Source organism: Blennius ocellaris, assembly GCF_963422515.1.
Source record: "Blennius ocellaris genome assembly, chromosome: 20".
In the NCBI taxonomy this organism is placed as follows: Eukaryota; Metazoa; Chordata; class Actinopteri; order Blenniiformes; family Blenniidae; genus Blennius; species Blennius ocellaris.
The window spans coordinates 6,194,075-6,214,559 of NC_137669.1; the positions used below are offsets into that span (position 1 = coordinate 6,194,075).

General features: G+C 44.5%; 2 protein-coding genes across 4 annotated transcripts in view; one reads left to right on the top strand and one right to left on the bottom strand.

Moving 5' to 3' along the window:
• The window catches only part of rpl15 (ribosomal protein L15), a 249,507-nt gene that overhangs the window by 128,694 nt on the left and 100,328 nt on the right, over positions 1-20,485 (top strand). The window lies entirely within an intron of this gene.
• On the bottom strand, positions 43-19,918 carry pdik1l (PDLIM1 interacting kinase 1 like). Of its 3 annotated transcripts, none has more exons than XM_080516382.1 (3): positions 19,785-19,918; positions 15,768-16,063; positions 43-6,257 (listed from the first exon to the last, which is right to left on the bottom strand). In XM_080516382.1, the coding sequence occupies exons 2-3, from the start codon at positions 16,050-16,052 to the stop codon at positions 5,517-5,519; spliced, it is 1,026 nt and encodes a 341-aa protein (XP_080372508.1). In that variant the 5' UTR covers positions 16,053-16,063; positions 19,785-19,918; the 3' UTR covers positions 43-5,516. The 3 variants fall into 3 exon arrangements, with proteins under 3 accessions (XP_080372508.1, XP_080372509.1, XP_080372510.1); XM_080516383.1 differs by having other exon boundaries at positions 19,735-19,834; XM_080516384.1 differs by lacking the exon at positions 19,785-19,918 and adding an exon at positions 16,216-16,298.

Genomic DNA, 20,485 nt, shown 5'->3' on the forward strand with positions numbered 1-20,485 from the left:
TTTATTAAAACAAATCCATCAATTCCAACAGTGATTGACAGGCGTTCACCCCACATCTCATAAACTTCATTTAATCTCTTCAAAATATCTTACAATGACACAGGAGCCCAAAGGTTTGGTAGAAAAGTGAGAGCAGAGGTTTGTCTGGCTGTGAGCTCAGATCATCACGGCGTGTTCTTCAAGTGTCGTCGCCCCGACCCGGGACTCACAGCACCAATGGTTCAGTCACTGAGCGGCGCAGGGGGGGGGGGAACACGGGTTTGGGAAGAATGTTGAGAAACTGACGGGCGAACAGGCCAGCTGAGAGGACTTCCAGCCGATACCATAAAACCCAAGCAGCAGATAAAAGGTGAGGATCCGTGTCTCTTTGTCAAGTCAGAAGGTAATTAAATCATTTTAACTTGTGAGAAGAGTTGATCTCTGCTGATAATTTATCCTGATTGGCCTGGTGGTGTAATAAAATTTACTATAGTTAATGGAATTTTTTTTTTTTTTCCCCAAGCCATCATCTATGGAAAATTGTACTTTACTGATGAATATACGCCGATTGTATCCTGCAATCGTGTTTGTTTGGACGATCGACAATCTGATATGTCCAACGATGACTCAAGTTTTTAACACATTTCTGATTTGTTGCCACGTGGGATTACTATACTATATCTGGAGTAACTCCTTTCGTTCCAGAATAAAATAAAAACAAACAAGGAATAGAAGTAGCGACAAAAACTGGATTGTCAAATTAGTAAACACTCATTTAGAACATTTTATCACCAGAAAGCCTTAAAACCTGAGCAAAATAAGCAGATTTAATTTCTCCAGCCAATGTTTATGTACTCGTACCCAATTACTCAAGTATCTCCATGGCTTCACTTCAAGCCTACATTCATTGTTCTGGCTTTAAGAGAGAAAATGTGCATTTAGGATTTTTTTTTTAATTCAGTGATCAGACTCTTCTGAAAGGCGAGGAGCTGCCGGATGCTGTCGTTTTATGGTTATTTAGACCCGTCATCTTAAACAAGCAGCAGAGTGGCGACTGTTGTGTTTCGGTGTTGGTATGTGAGCAGCAGCTTCCTCCAGGCGGCGGCCTGTGGCTCACCATGGCGAGGAAGCATTCAAACATTGGTCACCGTCTTTCGAGCGTAAACGTCTGACACAACGTCCAGTCGTCTGTGAATAGCGAGCAGGATGGAGTCCATGTAGCAGCAGATCTGTTCCGTCATTAGTCCTTTAAGAAACGGCTGAAGGTCTTCACACCCTGGGGTTCACTTTGTTTACCAACCAGCAAGAACACAAAAAGTTCTCTTTATAAACCACAGTAATCAGTTTAACTGTTCATCGAGAACACTGAAGATTGGAATTGGACTTTTTCTGCATTAGGTGGTCATAAAATGGGATTTGTTCTTCCATCTGTCATGATTCTTAAGTTTATTGAACAAATCTATTAAACGCTGCCAAATGCAGGTGGAAAAAGTGAGAAATCTGAAGCTAATGAGTCCAAATAAAACTAATCGGTGTCAGGAGTCGGCAAATCTGGAGCTCAAACTATGAAAATTGAGTCAAGCTGTAGAGACACTTTGAAGTTTAGATGAACCATACGACGCAAGAAGACAGATCTTTACAGACCTGCAGTAAGGAGTCGTTGAGCTACATGAATCCGAGAATCCTCTCAAATGTTAATCAGTCCAGTTTGTCTCTATAAGAGTCGGGTTCTACAAATTAGGTTTGATCAAACCACATTGGATGTCCATCTGATGCAGAAAATCAGGAACTTTGCAGGTTTCTTCACAACTACAACGATCTTTGTAACGGTGGCTCCCGTTGTGCTTCGTGGCAGAACTATTGATCATTTCTATTCAGATCAACCCAGACAGGACAGAGAACCAAACAAAACCAACCAAGGTGGGGAAAAAAAAAAACTTTCTGAACCCCAGAGTGTGAAGGCCCTGCTTTCAGGAATCACAGTGGAAAGCGTTCTCATCTCGGATCCCAGGTGATGAAGACAGTGTTTGAAAGGAAATACAAGAAGGTTTGTTTCCAACACTCTTCCCTCCGCTCAGTGACGTACATGTCCAGGTTACAGGTTATAGCAGAGCAGCTGGTACGTTGCATGAAGGCCCTGGATCAGGTGACTGTGACATGATGACATGACCACAAAACCACAAAACCCCAAAAGGAGACTCGTTCCGTCTCCGGAGGACACCATCCCCCGCTTCCCATTGTACCAGACAGGAAGAGTTGACCCGCCGGGTTTACCAGCATTTTGCTCACACAACATCACAAACAAGAGGCCGATGACAAACGCACAATTATCACGAGCACAGCGACTGGATTCACCTGAAGGTACATCCTCTTTTCAATGACCCAAGGTAAACAGACACCCAGGAAAATAAAATCCCTCAAAAAAATAATTAAAATAATGTGAAGCCGTCACAGCGATTTACATGACCAACAATCGAGGCTCTTGAAAACAGAGCACGTCCGGTCAAATGTACAAGAAGCTTGTTCGTCCCCCGTTGATCCTATACAGTATTTACACATGTGCAAAGGAATTGACAAACCAAGAAGGTGAAATCTCTTCAACGACCCACACCTAGCGTCTGTTTGGCAGCCTCGGAGGAAGGTACGGTCCTCAGAGACCTCTGAGGTCCTCTGAGGAAGGTACAGACCTCCGAGAAAAGTAGTCCTCTGAGGAAGGTACGGTCTTTAGAGACCTCCGAGGAAGGTACGGACCTCCTCATGAAGGTACAGACCTCTGAGGTCCTCTGAGGAAGGTACAGACCTTCGAAAAAAGTAGTCCTCTGAGGAAGGTACGGTGTTCGGAAGGAAGGAATCTGATCCCGGCTTCATCCAACATGGGTTGCTCTTCCAGCTTGGAGGACGCCAAGTGGCTGACCTGCAGTCCGTACGCCGCCAACATTCTCAATTCTTTAATACTGCGTTTATAGCGTTTCTTTTTCACGGGCCTGTGACAAGTCGGACGTGGCAAGACGTTTAAATTAATCAATATCACCAGACCTTATTAGTCCCAGACCTTTATACCGGAGTACGGGTTCTTGAGAACCGCGGCTCCTGCCAATCCGTCCGAGTGCAATACCATCCAGGGTGGAAACAAAAGTCAAATTCTAGTTCTCATGTCATGAGTAATCGAGCTTCGACGCGAGGGGGGAGAGCTAAAGGCCATCTTATAGACATGTTGGCAACAAGTCGAAGGAAATTTGATTTTCTGCCAAGACTTTGAGAGCAGCCAAGATTGTTTGGATTTCCTCAGTTCTTATTTTTTTCTTAAAAAGTGCACACATTATGTATGACCTGAAAGGCAAAAAAATAAAAGGGGGTGGGTGGGGGGGGGTGTCTCGAGCGTGATCCTCTGCCAAGTGCTGCAACAACTTAATAGGCTTAGAATGAGCCTGTCGGAAGCATGAAGAAAGGGATTACTATAAGATCCCGAGCCGTGGGGGGGGGGGGGGGGGGGGGCACAGTGAGAAGAGATCAAGTTTAACGTGACAGTATCAAGTGTCAGAGGAAACGCAGCGAGTGGAGAGATCCCGGTGGAAGGTCGGCGTGCCGGCGGCTTCTCGTTTCCTCCCTGAAGGTGAAAGGTCACTGCGGGCAGGAGACCCCCCCCGGCCCATACGGCGCCCTGACCCGGCCTCGCCGACACACAACGCAGCAGGTAGTTAAGAGGAATAAATACAAACTAAAAAGAAAAAAAAAAGTGCTTTTGCCAAATGCCAGGTGAATATTCATGTCACCGTCGCTTATCTTCAGAGCAGCTTCGACTCAAACAGATCGGAGGATTTCACCGGAGAGCAGATTAGTTTAGGAAGTCACTTCGAGTCCTGTTGCTGCTTCCTGATTTTAGTTTTCGTTTCTAAAAAAAACCCCCGAAGTGCATTTTCCACCGGTTTCTACCTGGTTCCAATCGGCCGTGACGACACTGTGCTCAGAAAGACGAGTGCTGGTGTGAAGAACAGCAAACATTCAGACTGACTGAAGTATGTCGGACCACACGGAGGCTTTAGAACGCTTTAGAATTGAGGATCAGACAATCGTGATAACTTGATGACCTCTAATGCGTTTTGACCTGCAAGGTGGTTTCACGTCTTCCATCGTTTCCTGAATCTGATATTGCAATGAGTTGGTTGCCATTTTTGTTTTTTGATGCCAGTTGAATTTCCTTCTGGGGATTAATAAAGTGCCATCTATCGATCTGGACCCTCGACGGTCCTCCAGTGTTCAAACTGGTCGTACTGAACGAAGCTCTGACGCTTTCACCTCCTGACACTGACAGTCGATATTACAAGAGGCTGTTGGGACTGTTTTCGTCCTCTAATCGGGACGTCACTAGTTAACGTTTTGTCGACCAACAGGTTAAAACGTGTAATATAAAACTCTGAAATCTCAGAATTTTATAGAAACTGAAACTAAACGATTGGAGCAACGCGACCAATTTGATCAACAATCATCCATGATTGGAAGCAGGTTGCACAATTTGTTAGAAAACCATCGCCACCGTCTCGGGAACCCAAGTTGGAACGACATTTTTTTCAGCGAGTTACGTTGAATCCTGTTCCCAGATCAAGACGTCCGATATGAGACTCTCTATGAGAGCACAGTGTCGCTGCCACCAACGAAAACTCCCCAAAAACAATCTTTCAGACTCTGTATTTTTAAGGCTTGTTTTCTTTCAATGTGGAATAAAGGCTGGTCTCAAGCCTCATACATTCTGGTCAACTGGTCGGGGCGTGAGTCGGACCAGTTCGCTTATCTGGACGTTTGCAGGAGGACGAAGGAGAAAACAAACTGCCAACTGCGACCGCTTGCTGATAAAAAAAAAAAAAAGAAGTTCTCCACCCATGTAACCGAGAAGCTGACAAAACAAACAGAAAAAGATATTTTCGCCTCCTCCAAAGACTTCTGAGCAACACTGGACCACGACAGAAGACATTTGCCTACGAATACCATCGTACTGTATATTTATAATACCTGAGATTTCATTTCCGCATTTGATGCCAAAGTAGACTCAAATCTAAAGATTGTTGCTGGTGGTAACGACCAGGCTGTTGTTGGTTTTCTTTAAACGCACAGTTCCGTCAGAGCCGAACGAGGCTCTGACAACATTCTACGACGAACGTTGTAAAAATCACAGGACGACGTCTCGTATTGCATTGAGTGACGATTAGCACCGAGGAGGAGGAGATGGTATTCGGAGACAAGCTGTCTGACCGCCGCGCTCCACTTTCTTTTCGCTCCTCCGCCACGGTGGGAGCGATTGCGTACGGAGGAAGTGGAAGCTGTGGTGTGATTAGCCTGAGACGAAGCTGCAGCAGCAGTGGGTGTCCCACCTAAACCCCCCCCCCATAATATAAAGACACAGCGAGAAGAGGACCACATGTGACTTGGGACAGTGGATGAAGGTGAAGCCTCGGTACGACCGGATCATTGTTCCCCCGACAAACAAACAAACAAACACAATAAAACCGGAGCGGACGTGTCCTTGGATGGCGGCGGGTCCATCACGTGTCCCAGTCCAGCTCTCTGCACGCGATCCGGACCAGTCTGAGCTCCAGCTCGAAGGCGTCCGGCCTCTCCTGGGGGTTGGCCGACAGCATCTCCCTGATCAGCTGCTTCATGTGGCTGTTCATGCTCTTCTTCCTGGCGGGGATCAGCAGCTCCATCTTGGGGTTCTCCAGCAGGGCCTCGCCCAGCGGGACGATCTCCGAGCCCTGCTGCACGTAGCTCCCCAGCAGCTCCTTCTGCGTCTCCACGTCCACGAAGGTGATGCGCTCCACCATGGCCCAGATGATCACGCCCAGGGCGAAGATGTCCGCCTTGGCCGTGTAGTGGCCCTCCCACACCTCGGGCGCCATGTAGAAGTCCGTGCCGCACGCCGTGGACAGGAAGCACTTGTTGACGCTGGCGGGCTCCTCGGGGTTGAGCCCGGAGGCCGAGCACACCTTGCTCAGGCCGAAGTCGGCCACCTTGAGCGTGGGCTCGCCGGCGCCGGCCGGCGTGCACGCCTGCGAGATGAGGATGTTGTCCGGTTTGAGGTCGCGGTGGATGATCTGGTTGCGGTGCAGGAAGGCCAGCGCGCTGCCCAGCTGCAGCATGAAGCTGGTGTTGGTCTTGCGGCTGGGCTTGCGCGACAGCAGGTAGGCGTTCATGTCGCCGCCGTCGCAGAAGTCCATGACGAACCACAAGTAGTAGGCACAGCAGGGGTCAAAGGTGATCTCGCCCTTCAGAGAGGTCTCCACCAGCTGCAGAGCAAACACAGGGGGAGCAGACGTTAGCGTTAGGACCGCTGGCACGAGGTCAACGTAACGTTAAAGGGTATCGGAACAGTTAATTGGTTAATCGTGTCGGCACGTCCCACAAGCAGCATTTCTGAAACGGGAAAGTTTAACAGTTTTTTGGTCGACACTGGAACTTGCATAGACGCCACGCCGTCTTGTACGTTCATCGTCTTGTATGATCGTGAAAAGCCAATCTAAAAATCACAATCAAACTTTGATTAACCTCAACATTCTAGTGGACAAACTACCAAGTTGGATTGTCATTATGGTGACCGTCAAAATAAAACTACCAAGTCCCATGAGGATATGGACTGGGGTGTTATGGAACCATAGTACAAAAATTGTTCTCAGCTACTTGTGTACATGCAAAAGAACTATTTACTACGACCGTGCTGCACGTAGAGTCCATCGATTTACATGAAAGTAGTGGAAACAAGTATACTAAACTGCCCCAACTTTGGTTTGGTCCCAAAGTTACGCCTGAAGCGTGAGGAGCAAGGATCAAATCAAACATTTGTGATACCCAAAGAAAGCAAAACGATTAGTTAATATTGACTGAATTAAATAGTCTGTAGAAATTAAAAACATGAATCGTGAACACAAGTTTCCCCGTCCGTGTTTTGTTTTTCCAGATTTCATTCAAAATACGAGTTAACAGACTAAAGACATTAGGACTATAATGAAAAGAACATGACTGATCTGCAATGACTGCATGAGGCAAGACTTGATTGACTCCAGGTGGATCTGAGACATTCAGTCAACTTCACTTTGGACCAACGTGTGAAAACAAGACTCGAGAGTTACACATGTGAAATGTGTGACCAACTGTGTTTAACAGAGGGGGGAAAAGGTACATATTTACAGTGTCCAGAGGATTCAAGGGGATTAAAGTATCTCACTGTGCAGCTCCAGTGGTTTTACTGCAGCAGGTATTAATGAAGTTTGAGTAAGACCTTGTTTACACAAGAATGATGGAGGGGAACATTATTACGTTTTGAAGACGTCAAACTGAGAAAGCTCGTTACAGACCGACTGTCTGATGTTTTTCAGTGTTGAAAATCAGATTTCAATATGCGTCTATTGATACTTTAAAGGTGCATCTCTGTGCGCCACATACTAGTGGCATCCTGTGGTTCTCTAGCGGCTCACGGGATATTTCAGAACGTGTCATGTAAATACATTTTTATTGTAGTTTTCACAAATTTTCTAAGAGATCTTTTAAAATTACTTGAAAATAATAATACAAGGGAACATGGCCAAACTAAAAAGACTAAAATTGCAAGAATGGGGTTTGCTCGTACGACAAAATCTGCTCGAACCATCGGGAATTGCAGAGTGACTATAAACAGCTAAAATAGCCAAGATGAAGAAAAAGACTAAAGCAGAAAAATCCACACACAAAAAAAAAAATCTTTAAAAAATGGCCACAAAAGCTAAAAATATGATCGAATACAGCTAAACTGTAACTGTGACATTGAATGAATGCAAACACATTTTATAATTTGACAGCAGCTTGTTTCTTCAATCCAGATAATTAACTTGTTTTGCAACTTTACAAAACAAAACACTCTTTTGGTCATAAAGGCTGAAGAGCCCTGGTCACAATCCTTTATTCCGAGACACAACCGACTGTTGCATTTATACTAAAAACTACGAAAGTAAATAGCAACGTATGTGTATTTTTCTATCGGTAATAACTCCTTGTATTGTACTGCAGTAATCAATAATTCATACACAACCTTGAAGGTGGACTGAAGTCCACTTCGCAAATATTTCACCGAGAAATTGTGGGATTTTCATTGTGATGTCAGAGTTTGCAGTTACTGAAATACCTCGGGGTTAAAAATGTTGCGTGCCCTAGAAAGAGTGCGGTCTGTGGGTACGACGCTCTGATGCTCTTATAAATGATGCAGGTCCTAATGTGGTTTTTGGTCATGCCACACAACTCAAACTGTGGCTTCCAAAGAGGTGAAAGCTTCCAAATGATGAATTCCAAGCTCTAGGGGAAAGAAACACTGAAGTTAAAAAGACCCATTTTTAGAAAAGCTGGCTAATCTGAAAGAGTTTTCAAGTGGCGGTGAACTTAAAGTCCTAGTGAAATGAAAATTCGACCTCCAAAACACACTGGCTGTCGCTTCAAGGATCCTTTTTATGCTAACTGGCCGAAGGGTAAAATGTTAAAACACGGCAATCTGCGAGAAAATAGCCGATAAACAGCGGTATCAGAGGTTTGACGACGAAGAGGCTGAATTTAACCATATTTCATCATCATCATCATTTCAAACCCAGTGATTGATGAAGAAGTCACAGAAGGGTCGTTCTGCCATCGGTGACCCCGTCTGGAACATGTTGGAGGAAGCAGAAGACGCTTCGTCCTCGTCTCCTCAGCAGCCGCCAGTTTTCACCTTTGAGGCTTTGAGGCGTCCTGACTTTTGGAAGAACAACCCGGCTTCCTGGATCATGGCAAAGCGCTTTTCCGACTGCGCGGAATCACAGAAGATGAGTACAGGTGTTACTTGATCGCCTACTAGCCGTGCAAGCTAGCAGCTCCCGCCGCCTGTGCTCCTTTTCTCCTCTCTCGGTCTCTTCCAGGCTCAATCTTTCGTCAAGGCTCATAAAACGCCGACTATAACTTCAAAACACTGTTATAACTTGGATATTTAAGAGGGAAACAAGTTGATATAAACACAACAGACCGAGATCTGCACAACTCTTGACGTCACGCCCACGAAGAAGGATTCCCCAGACTTCCTCGGCTGGAGATTCAAAATTCAAATAACTTTGTTATGCGACAACAGTGGTGGGGCAGAGTCGGAGGAACCTTAGAAGTAGTAGCCCAACTATCGTCTTTTGCAAAGTAGTGTTTTACATTTCACTAGGCCTTTAAAGCAGCTCGTCGATGAACTGAGGGGCTGGAAACTTCTTGAATAAAATCCTTCCGGGGTATTTAAAACCAGTTAAAAAAAATCTACACTGGAGCTTGTGATGGAGGCATACTGCCAGTGTAGCGCTCTGCTCCCTGCTGTAAACAAAGCGCCTGCTAATTGTTGGACATGGCGCTCGCCAGTCCCTGACCCAGAACCAATAGACTGGGTTGGTGCGGTCAGATAATTCGGCCCCATTATCATCATCATCATCATCATCCTCCTCCTCCTCCTCCTGTGTGAGTACGTCGTGGAATGTTACAGAGCGATATAAAAAAAAAAAAGAAGCAGCTGACAATAAAGGGGATTCTGGGAACGCGTCCAACGCTGGCGCTGCAGAAAAGTGAATGAAAGCCTCACAATGGCAGCGTTGAGCCGCTCGGAGGCCGACGGTCAGTCTGGATCCTACATCTGAACCCTCGGGTCAGACCGCCGCCTCCGAGACGGACCGCCTCAACCGCCGCTTGTAGAACGAGCGCACAGCTCCCTGGTAGGGACGCACCCATATGACAGAGTACACACATGAGTACTTGTTAAACGCCATGACGACCTCTGATGTACTCTAAAAGCACTGTGGACGACGAAATACTACATTGTAGGGCGAGTTGATATCGAACAACCCAAACACCAAATAATATGTTACGGAAGAAACATTCTTGTTTAAAAGCGCATAACTGAACCAATATAAAGACGTATACAATATATATACATTAATATATACAAAATAAATACTAAATCAAGTTGAACTTCAGAAGCCACATGCAGTCCAGTTTCACCTCTTGGTAAAATAACGCTGTAATAACTTTAAATTGACACTTCAAAGTGTTTCTTGGTTGTGACCACAGTGTCCGTGATGGATTTTGAAAGCTCACACAATCAGTACCAAGAATTACAACAATCTCGACACAAAGTCAAGTTTAATGAAACATTCCGCTGCAAGATGTAAATAAAACCCGATATAAACACTTGCTTGGTGGTTTCTGGAGCTTTTTTGCAGCTGGATTTGGTTCCAACGGGCCTCGTGGTTGACTGAAGTAAACTGTGGGAGGATGTCCCTCATTAGGGGACGTTAACAGTTCAAATCTTCATGCTCTATTTGTCTACTCTTACCAGGTCCCTCGTCTCAGGTTCTCCTGGATAAGTAAGTTAGACGGCTTTCAGCTTTCCGCTATTTTTTCTTGGTTTTCTTTTTCGAAGATTGGCGTCTAAATGTCATCTAGGACTGTTGTGGAGGTGGAGACTTGCGTCAATTAAAAAGAATAATAATAATAATTAAAAAAAGACTTCAGCTTTAACCCAGGTCCAAGCAAAAGTGCAGCAGCAACAATGGAAACCCAGAAAGATTGATTGGTAGAACAGAATGCGAAAAATGCCGAAAAACTTGAATTTGCAAAATGAAACTCAAATTTAGCTGAACTGAAATCTGACTGTAAGGATTTCAAAGAAGAACGTTGGCTTTTTCTTCACTTTTTCTTCCATTGAAAACACTGGCTTTTATTTAAGAAACTCGTCAGAAGTTGCAACAACAAAACAAAAACAAAACTTGATTTGTGATTGCTCCTTAAGTTGTGGACTATTTCTGGCGAGGCCAAACGAGACATTGTCGCACCGTGACATTAGTGGTGCAACACTAAACTGAAGGGGGATCAAGTGGTGAGAACGGTGGGCCACAGAGCTGCTTCACCGTCGCTGCAGTAAATCCACACAAGGACCACAGCGACCGACGACGACAAGCTTGATTCTATCGAGCTGAAGGTTTAATTCACTGAGCCGTTGCTGGAAAAAGGGTGGAGTCCGACTGCAGGTTGCAGGGATGCGACACGTCAAGACCAAAGAAAAGCCTTTGTGCTCCAGCAGCTTCAACAATCCAACACGTTCGCTCAAAGTTATGATGAAACGCTTCTGATGGATCGTTGAGTCGTGCAGAATGACTCAAAAAACCCCAAGACGTCTCCGGCAACGCATTTCGTTTGTCCAAGTAGACAAATATATTCCCTTCTTTCTTGAGGCTGCAAGATAGGTTTAAAAAAAAAAAAAAAAAGGACATTTAATTGTGATTAATCTAAATGAATCCACAGTGACCCTGTGATTAATCTGATTAGAATTGGGGTTTTTTACTCGTCTTGACTAAAGTTCCTGTTTTGCTGAAGTAGTTACTGGTTACTATTATGAAAACAAAATTCTAACGACCACCATTTCAAAAACCCTGGCCAATGTTTATCTTAGCTTCATCAGAAACGGAGATCCAGACTGTTACTATTTCAATAAACTCCTGTTGACTGGAGGAGGAGCTCCTCTTTAATCCAGAACCGACACTTAAAAAAAAAAGCCCCGCTGTAAATAAACATGAGCCAAAAAGCACAGTAACGTTAATCAACATGATTAAACATTAGTTTTAATTGAAAAACTCATTGCTTCATGAGCCTCTTTCTAGAAGCATGATGACGATTATAGAGCATGTTCCTCCCATGAACTGATGAAGCTCAATATAGTAAATAAACATCATTTCCTAAAGCAACGATGTGCGTGTTGAGACAAAACAAAACCTCAGGTCCCAAGAAACCTTTTTTGGAAATTAAGAGTTACAAGTTACTGCAATTACTTGTTTTCAAAAGTCAACTTCAAGATAAAAACGGAAAGAAAAAAGTCAAATCATTCCTCAGAGTTGTGCAGGATGAGCAGAACTAAGAAGAAAAGGCTTTCTCACACACTGAGCTCTTGCTGCTGCACATGTATATTATAGCGACGTGTACCGACGCCACACCCCCCATAAAAATTAAACAATAACAAAAATCTAAGACTCTTTGTTATCTTCAGTCTTAAGGTGGAAACTCGTTCTACCGGCTCGTTGTGGTGCAGCAGCACAACGGCTCAACATTTCTACAACAGGAAACAAATAACAACTGGGAGCTTTATGACGCGGTGACTTCAGCGGAATTCTTGAGTAAGCAGGAAATTAAAAGACTAAATTACATAACTGGAGCACTTCCTTGTTGGTGAAGCGATTTGATGAAAGACGTCCATCGTGGTCTGATCGACAATCTGACGCTCAAGATTTCGCGGTTGGAAGGCCGCGAGTGAGAAACTGACGTCTCAGAGCAGGAGCTCCGGTTCAACATGAAGACAGGCTTTGGAATTTGCCAGTCTATCCTGAAATAGATATTAAAGTTTATCAGATATTATTATATTTGTAAAAAAAACAAAAAAAAACACAATATCTGGATCTGGATATCATATTTTTATTCAGGATTAAAACAATTTGTCATCATCTGGAAATATGTTTTGAGTTTACGTGTCTAAAGTATCACTTCATATAAATTGGACTCATTGTTTTATTGTGAAAGGTGTTGCGTTGTGTGACCTCCACAGATGCATTAATGTCGGGGGTCAAATTCTGACCAAGGGCGGTTTTGAATGTCATTTTTGCCAATGCAGTGTTTTTACATCAGCCTCTGTCAGTTTTCATTTTTATACTAAAAAAAAAAAATTAAAACCACATGTTGGGCCGGATTAGATCCACTGGCGGGCCACTTCTGGCCCCCGGGCCGCATGTTTGACACCCCTGCTCTAAATAAAGTGCATTTCAACCCAAAGCACTCACATCCTAGATTCCATTAGATGAGAACAATTTCCAAAGTCTCATAGACTGCAAATATTGACTGATACACTTTAAACACGGCGGGAACCATTTTTTAGATTTGTATTTTATTGCATTATATAACACTTCATTAAGCTCTATAAAGATAAAAAGAAAAATGTTTCTTTTTCCACTTAAACTAGATTAAATTACAAGAAAAGTGGCCAACCAATCACATGTACACATGGGGCAACTTTCAGTTCTGCCCCTGTGGGCCACGAGACTGCAATACTGCCCCCCACCACTTGGGGCATTCGGTTGTTGAACACGGGACAATTAGCAGCAGAAGAAGAAACCAGGGAAACATTTCACTGAAGTGACGGGAGAGGTTTTTCAGATTTTTCTGCCAACTCATCCGTTATAATGGAAACGTGTCAGAAAAGGCCCCAAAACATTCAGGTCAGTAATTTACAATAAAAACTCCTTTAACACTGCGTAAACTCTAAAAAGTCCTAACATGAAACTGGTTTTCTAAATCAGGTGTAATCAAGTCTTTTCATAATAAAGTCATGAGTCACGGTAAAAACGAAAGTGGCTTTACTTTGACATGATAAATCTCCACAGTCTGAACAAACCCCTTCGCCCCAGCAGATCACATGGCAACATTCCCAACATCTGGCACTTGTAATTTGTCACCAGCTTTCATTGTCTTGCCAACACCAGCTCAAGTTGACGTGGAACGACATCCGCTTCATACTGCAGAGCCTCGCTTCTGACGGCATGACGTCACTTAACTTCCCCTCTCCGTGAGGAAAGGTCAGAGGATGACAACACTGCAGACGCTCAGTCTTGATGTTGACAAGTCAACAAACGTCAAATATCTAAGTGTGAGTAGTGAGAGTCCAGCTTTCCTGCGACGAGAAATAATAAAATACACAGATGGTTCGACGCGGGTTCAGGGAGTTTTTCCAGTTAAATATTAACTGGTGTTAATAAAACGAACGCTCAGTTCTGTATATGAAGCTGATAATAACCGAAGATCTGAGTGACTGGAAGGAAAGAATAAGGTGATCAGAATCAACGACGACCTTTCCCATCAGTATTTAAAGAGATGTCCCGTCCTTTATTTCCTACCACAGCTCTCTCCAGCCGGTTTCTGGCTGGACGAGGTAAAATCTTATCTGGTGTGTTAATGAACCATTTCTGCTGCTGTAACGTTCTGCTTGTTCCTCCCCGACGGCCACAGAGCCACTCCTGCTCTTATCTGCAGGACTCTGACACACCAGCACTGGCCTGCACACACTTTTATAGATTTCATAGAATTGTGCTCCGATTACTTCTTTCCAATGAGCTCGTGAGCGTTTTGTCTTCAGCATTGTGATCGATGCCGACGACATTTATAATTCTGTTCCTCCTGATGACCTCAAGCGAGTTGATGCTGCTTTATGTTGAACAAAACTTTCAGACTCACAATTGATTTTGAGGGTCCTTTCACATTGGGATAGTGAAACACTGAGCAGAGAGGAAGTGAATTAGAAACACGGCTCATTGATTGGTACGGACCGAAAGAGGAAGTCCTGCTGCTTTAGCCTGTGGTGGCTAGGCTAGTTAGCTCGTGCCTATTGGTTAGCCACAAATAACGACAACGACGTGTCAAGTTGTAGGTTTTTAGTCTCTAAATTCACACCAAAGGTCCACGGTGAGGACTCTATTACTTAAGACGGCATCCAAACTGAGCATTGTAGAGCTCTAATATTCCGGATCTCATGTCGTCATTGTGCCCAACAGCTCGACTGCTCAATGTTTGACTGGTATCGTATTAACGTTCAGCGATATGGAGACATGAAAAACAGGGCGTCATCTGTAAAGAAACATCAGATACAGAAAACCTCTAACTTTCGAAGATCGACTCATCGAAGATTTAAAGCTTCTTTATCAGCACTGTCATTCAATATAACTTTTTTAGGACCTACTGACTAACTTTCCCAACCTTTTCCTGGTTTGAAACACAATGACTCACGTTTACGACAGCATGCATTACAACAGAATTAAGTTTGAGGATGAAAATACAAAATGACTAACTGTTCTGGTCAGTTGGCCGAGACTTGGGCTGACCACAAAGCTCTTTGTGTTGCTGGTCAGGGTGAGTGAGCGGGGGTCAGACCCTCAACCCTCCTGTTGTAACATACAGCTACAATCACGAGTGTCTGTGTACAAGGCGGATTATCTACGTTTGCTCAAAGCTTGCTCAGAGCACGAGCACTTAAAACACACTGTGAAACCTCGGCCATGTGTCCAGAGAGGTCTGGAGGCATTTCATGGTCACATAGGAACCACAGGAGGGCGACGAATCGGTCGGATACACGACACTCTGGTTCAATTCGGTTCATTCTGCTTTAGTTCGTTCACGAGTACTTTCTTTCTTCTTGTAGTTCAACCAAACCTTTGATTTGTTTGGACGAAGTTCTTCCGTCTCCATCAGAAACACCACCTGGTGATGATGTATGACGTGTCACATCTAACACCAGATGATGAAAGGCCACGTCATACATCACCACCGGGTAGCGTTTCTGACAAAGACGGAAGAACCGCGACACGTCAACCTTATGTTCTAAAAACTTACTTGCCAGAAAAGAAACAGTGTGAAACACCTTATCAACAACAGACCTTGTAGACTCGTCTGTAACACGGCAAACCAAGATAAAACCTGTGAACTTGAAGTGACACAGTCAAAAGAATGAAATCTGCCTCTTTATACCAGTGTCCATTAGGGCTGGATCAGATTATCTGAATTTTGGATCGATGTCTGAATACTTGGATATTAACTTTGAGACCCAAATAAACTCAAAAACCCAAGACATCTCACTTCCTGTCTTCCTGCCAATGTCTCCCAACTTTCCCGTTCAGCTGCTTCAAGTGGAAAGTTTTTGCTCCAAAGTGCAGTGGTAGGACAACACCAGCGCGGTACCTCACCTCGAGGTAGAGCGGCGAGCTGGAGCCATGGTTCATCCTCTGGGCCAACTGGTCTCGCTGCAGGATGCACTCCTCCAGGTGGATGACGTTGGGGTGCTGGCTCTGGATGCTGCTCAGGGCCCAGAACTCCCGCAGGGCCAGCTCCACATTCTCGGGCGAGTGGCAGCGGATCTTCTTCACCGCCACGCGAGCACCCGTGCGCTTCACCACCGCCTCATAGACCACGCCGTAGCTGCCGCGCCCCACCTCCTGGATCAGCTCGTACTTCGGTTGGCTGCTGACCATCCTAGTCCTCACTGTGGACAGACAACATCGGGGTGAGCATAGTTCGATGGCTTCAGGCGGTCCGAGACGGGAATACCTGTAGAACAACAGAAAACAATCTTCTGGATTAAAACGCTGTCGTAACAACAAACTAATGCAGGGACGTCTATTTCTAGATGTCCACCTGGGAGTTGGCATTGAGGGACGGGGCCGCTCCAATCCAGTATTGGTATCGGGTTCCGATGCAAACATAATTCAAAGATCGGAAATTTCCAATCCAACCTGCGGATATTTCCCATCTATGAAGCCTCGTCTGCTTAACTGTTGCTGAAATGACTCCACAAGTGTTTTCCTGCCAGCAGCTCTGCTCATTGGCTGCAAACTGTAGACGATTCTGATTCTGATCGAGCCAGAATCAAAGTTTGACCTTTGACTACACCTGGTTTCCTCCTTAATTCCTCCATTAAGAATGTCAAAAATTGTACTAATGCTTCTTGCAATACTCCTTGCGACCTTGGTTGCCCATGGCGACCAGGTAGAGGACTGCAGCCAGAATATCTCCATCAAGGACAGATGTTTCTAGACGGAGCCGAGACGGGCCATAAAAACTCCTCCACACCGGTTTGACGCCGGATAAAAATCCCACAAATAAACACAAGTGAGTGCCAGGACACGTCCACACTCGACTCCGGCAACAAGGACAGCCAGAGCCGCGCTGCACGTAACTTTCCCCGAGTTCCCCTGGGCTTCGTAAGACACCCTTCACCCAGGTGTGTTAGGAACAATTAACTTAAGTACCTCTGAAAGTACTGCTGCAAAAAGTTTGCCATTGGCACTGATCCCAACTGACACGTTAGCAACCTGTAGACCCGGTTTGAGCAGAAGGAATTTCTAAATCGGAAGGCGAGGACACTTCTGTGGTGGAGAAGTTAGAAAACAGCCTGGATTGATCCAGGAAACCAGGGTCCACCGTACAGCCCCAGCCCCGGGAACCAAGGCCTCATTGAACCACAAGGTTTCAAGTCAAAACGCATCAATTTTGCAATTTTATTTCAGATAATTTTTGCCTGTTTAGACAACGACGTTTTGAAAATGATGCCCGTTCACATTGAGATGGCAGAAAACGAGCTAGTGAGCACGTCAGGCCATAAGTTGGCGGCGTTGGTCTTTTCGTATGGAAAGACAAAGTTTGATTGCCCTTACAGGAGACTCGCCTCAAAACTACTAAATCCCAGGAGAACATGGACACGGCCATGGCAGAAAACCCAGGCAGCGCGCTTCCCGACTTGTTTTCAGACTCCTGTGTGAACCCGGTTAACCCCCGGCCCTTTAATTACGCCTCTTTACAGACCCAAACAGCTGCTTCCTAGTTTCCTGAAGCGTCTGCTTGTTCCTCCTGCATCGTTTCCCATTCCCCAGGGATTCGTTCTCACGCGTTTGCAGGAGATCTGAACCGAAGCTCCAGAATCAGCATGAGGACGTCCCAGGTGACCCCCCCTGGCCGGCTCATAGTTCACGCCGTTAACCCGACTCCCGGACTCGCCAGATGGATTCAGTTACGAGTTTCTCCGGTTACGTTGTCGAAGGCGTTTACGAGCGTGCGGCCCCATGCAGCGCGTCCTGCAACTCAATGCACAGCGAGCGAGCAGCGACAGACATCAAACGCTCTCCATCCTGCTCAGACAGAACTTTGATGCCGGCGACTAAAGCTGAAGAAACACATCAGGGAGGACAAACCGACAGTCGGTCAATCCCAGGAGCAGGACATTCTCTTCAGGTGGAACAACACGTTTACAAAACTGAATAAATTCACCTCCTGCTTACTCAGTTCTATTACAAGCTCAATATTCTGTGAACACTGTTAACAACACAATTTGTTTATACAGGAATATTTCTTCTTGAATAATTTATTTATGGCTCAAAACAGTCAAAATCAAATGTATAGAAATATTAAATTTTAAACTATTGAACATAATAGGGCTGGAGAGATTTTTTTTAATTATTGATTTATTGAATTTGTAGCTAAAAAACAATTTTTCTCCCCAGTTTTTCAGCATTTTTCATGTTGCCTTGTGCCATTCCTTGTGGGTTTCTGTAGTTGCTGTTGCACTTTTGCTTAAACCTGAGTTCAAGCTTGAATTTGTTGAATGACAGCAGCTCATTTAATTTATATTTTTGGGATTGTTTATATACATTTAAACTGAGGAAAATCACAGCAATAAAGTTGCTTTTGACAACACATCTGATGTTGGCAGTGCATTGAGAAAAAAGAAATTAAAGCGAAAGCCAAATTAAAATATATATATATATATATATATATATATATATATATATATTTTAGGCCAAATCGCCCAGCACTAGAACATAATCTTTTTAAAAGTGGATTTTTCTGTTTAAAACTGTCGTATCTTTCCAGGTGGATAAATCATGTGTACCTCTGGGCTCACCAGCGATACTGTGTGTGTGTGTGTGTGTGTGTGTGTGTGTGTGTGTGTGTGTGTGTGTGTGTGTGTGTGTGTGTGTGTGTGTTTTCTACATACAGTGACCTCGGTCCCTCAGTCTTGTCTGCAGGACAGAACATGCAGTTCGTAGACAGACGCCACACTGCCCTGTGCAGAGGCAGGTGGAAACATAACCTGAGCATATTGTTAGTGTCTGCAGTACGAATAAGGCTTAATCGCCTTTAATAAGTACTGGTATAGACACTCTGAATCAGCAAGTAACTAAAGCCAAGTACTTGTACTCACCCTATGAAAAATGTGGTATTGGTGTGTGTGTGTGTGTGCAGTTCCAGTGCCTTAAAGCTCCTGCAGACTGTGTCTTATTAACAATCTTATAAGTTGATCAGTGTGTAGACGTCGCCCCGTTTTAATGGAGACTGAGCGTTTTCATAAAGAGCCACCTTGGGAGCGGTTTTGAAAAATTGCTTTGAACTCCGCCGTCGTCTAAACTGAAAGTTTTTCAGTTTCCAATTGAAAAATGTTGCATCGCCGAGGCGAAACTTGTCAAAACAAGGTCTGGACGAGGAAGTAAGGCTGCACAATGTGAAATAAACACGCATCATTGCCAAAAACGTATGATGATATCATTTGGAATGAAGCCCAAAACAAAACTTGAATAGACGGTTTAGTTTTATGACCTATGTGGAACAACGGTGTTCTTTCTCTTGGCCCAGAGGGACGTGATGTCAGCCTCCATCAGTTCCCTTCCACCTGACCCGCCTCACAAACTTCAGCTCGCTCTGACACAACTTACAACCTGCTTCCACATCAACTTCATCCTCCAGACAAAAAAAAAAAAAGAGGCTGGGACCTCCAGAAAAGCATCCGGAGAAGGAGCGTCCGGACGCGGGCGGACACACACACACACGCACACACACACACACACAGCGGAAGCCCGCCCGCATGCTAACAGTGCTAATTAGCTGATTGGCTAAGAGGCTCCTCCAGCTCCGTGGCCTGGCGGAGCGCGGCTAACAGCGGCTAACAAAGAGTCCGGGTCCCCGCTACCGACCGAGGCATCCTGCTTATGTAAGCCGGGGACAGCGCGGGTTCTCCGGCCTCACAGTGCTCACAGACCGGGGCACGCTGGAGGCATGACAGGTTATAGTCCCGTGCGTGTGTGCGTGCGTGTGAACACACACACATACATACATACACACACCTGAAGCCCCACAGCAGACGGGACAATACGGTACACGTACCGGGGACAGCCACCGCATGTACCGGGCCGGGCGGCCCCACGCTCGCCTACCTTCGAGTCGCTCTCGGGTTCATTTGTTCTCCTCCTCGCTCTCCCTGGCAGCCATTACCGCCGCACACGTTCCGCTCGCAGCTTTTGTCAAACACACTGTGTTGGACGACGTGCGGGAGCGCGAGAGCGTCACGGCGTCGGAGCGCGAGAGCGTGCAGCCACCCGCTTCCGGCGCAACCTTGCATAATAAAAGACAAGGCTTCAACAATTAAAATGATGAAGTCGATATGAATGAAACTGCGGAGTGTCCGTTATTGTTTATACAGAATTATGGAGTCATTAATGGAAAAAGTGCATTGTTTTGTTTTTATGACAGCACTTTATTCAAAACATGCGAATCATAAAATCACCCAGTACCTTGAATTCATTCGGAAAAAATTTTTATTCCCCAATGTAAAATGTATTTATTTATTTATTTATTTATTTATAGGGAAGATTCTAATTTTATTTTCGGGTGGTAAATAAATATTATTATTATTATCATTATTATTATTATTATCATTATTATTATTATTATTATTATTGTTACTATTATTATTATTATTATTATTATTATTATTATTATTATTATCAACATCTTCAAATAATGGATTAAATAAAACGCAGCCAGCTTTAATTTATTATAAAATTATCATTTTATTTGGATAAGGTATAATTAAAAAATTTTATTTAATAAAAATATTTAATTTTATTTACTTTAT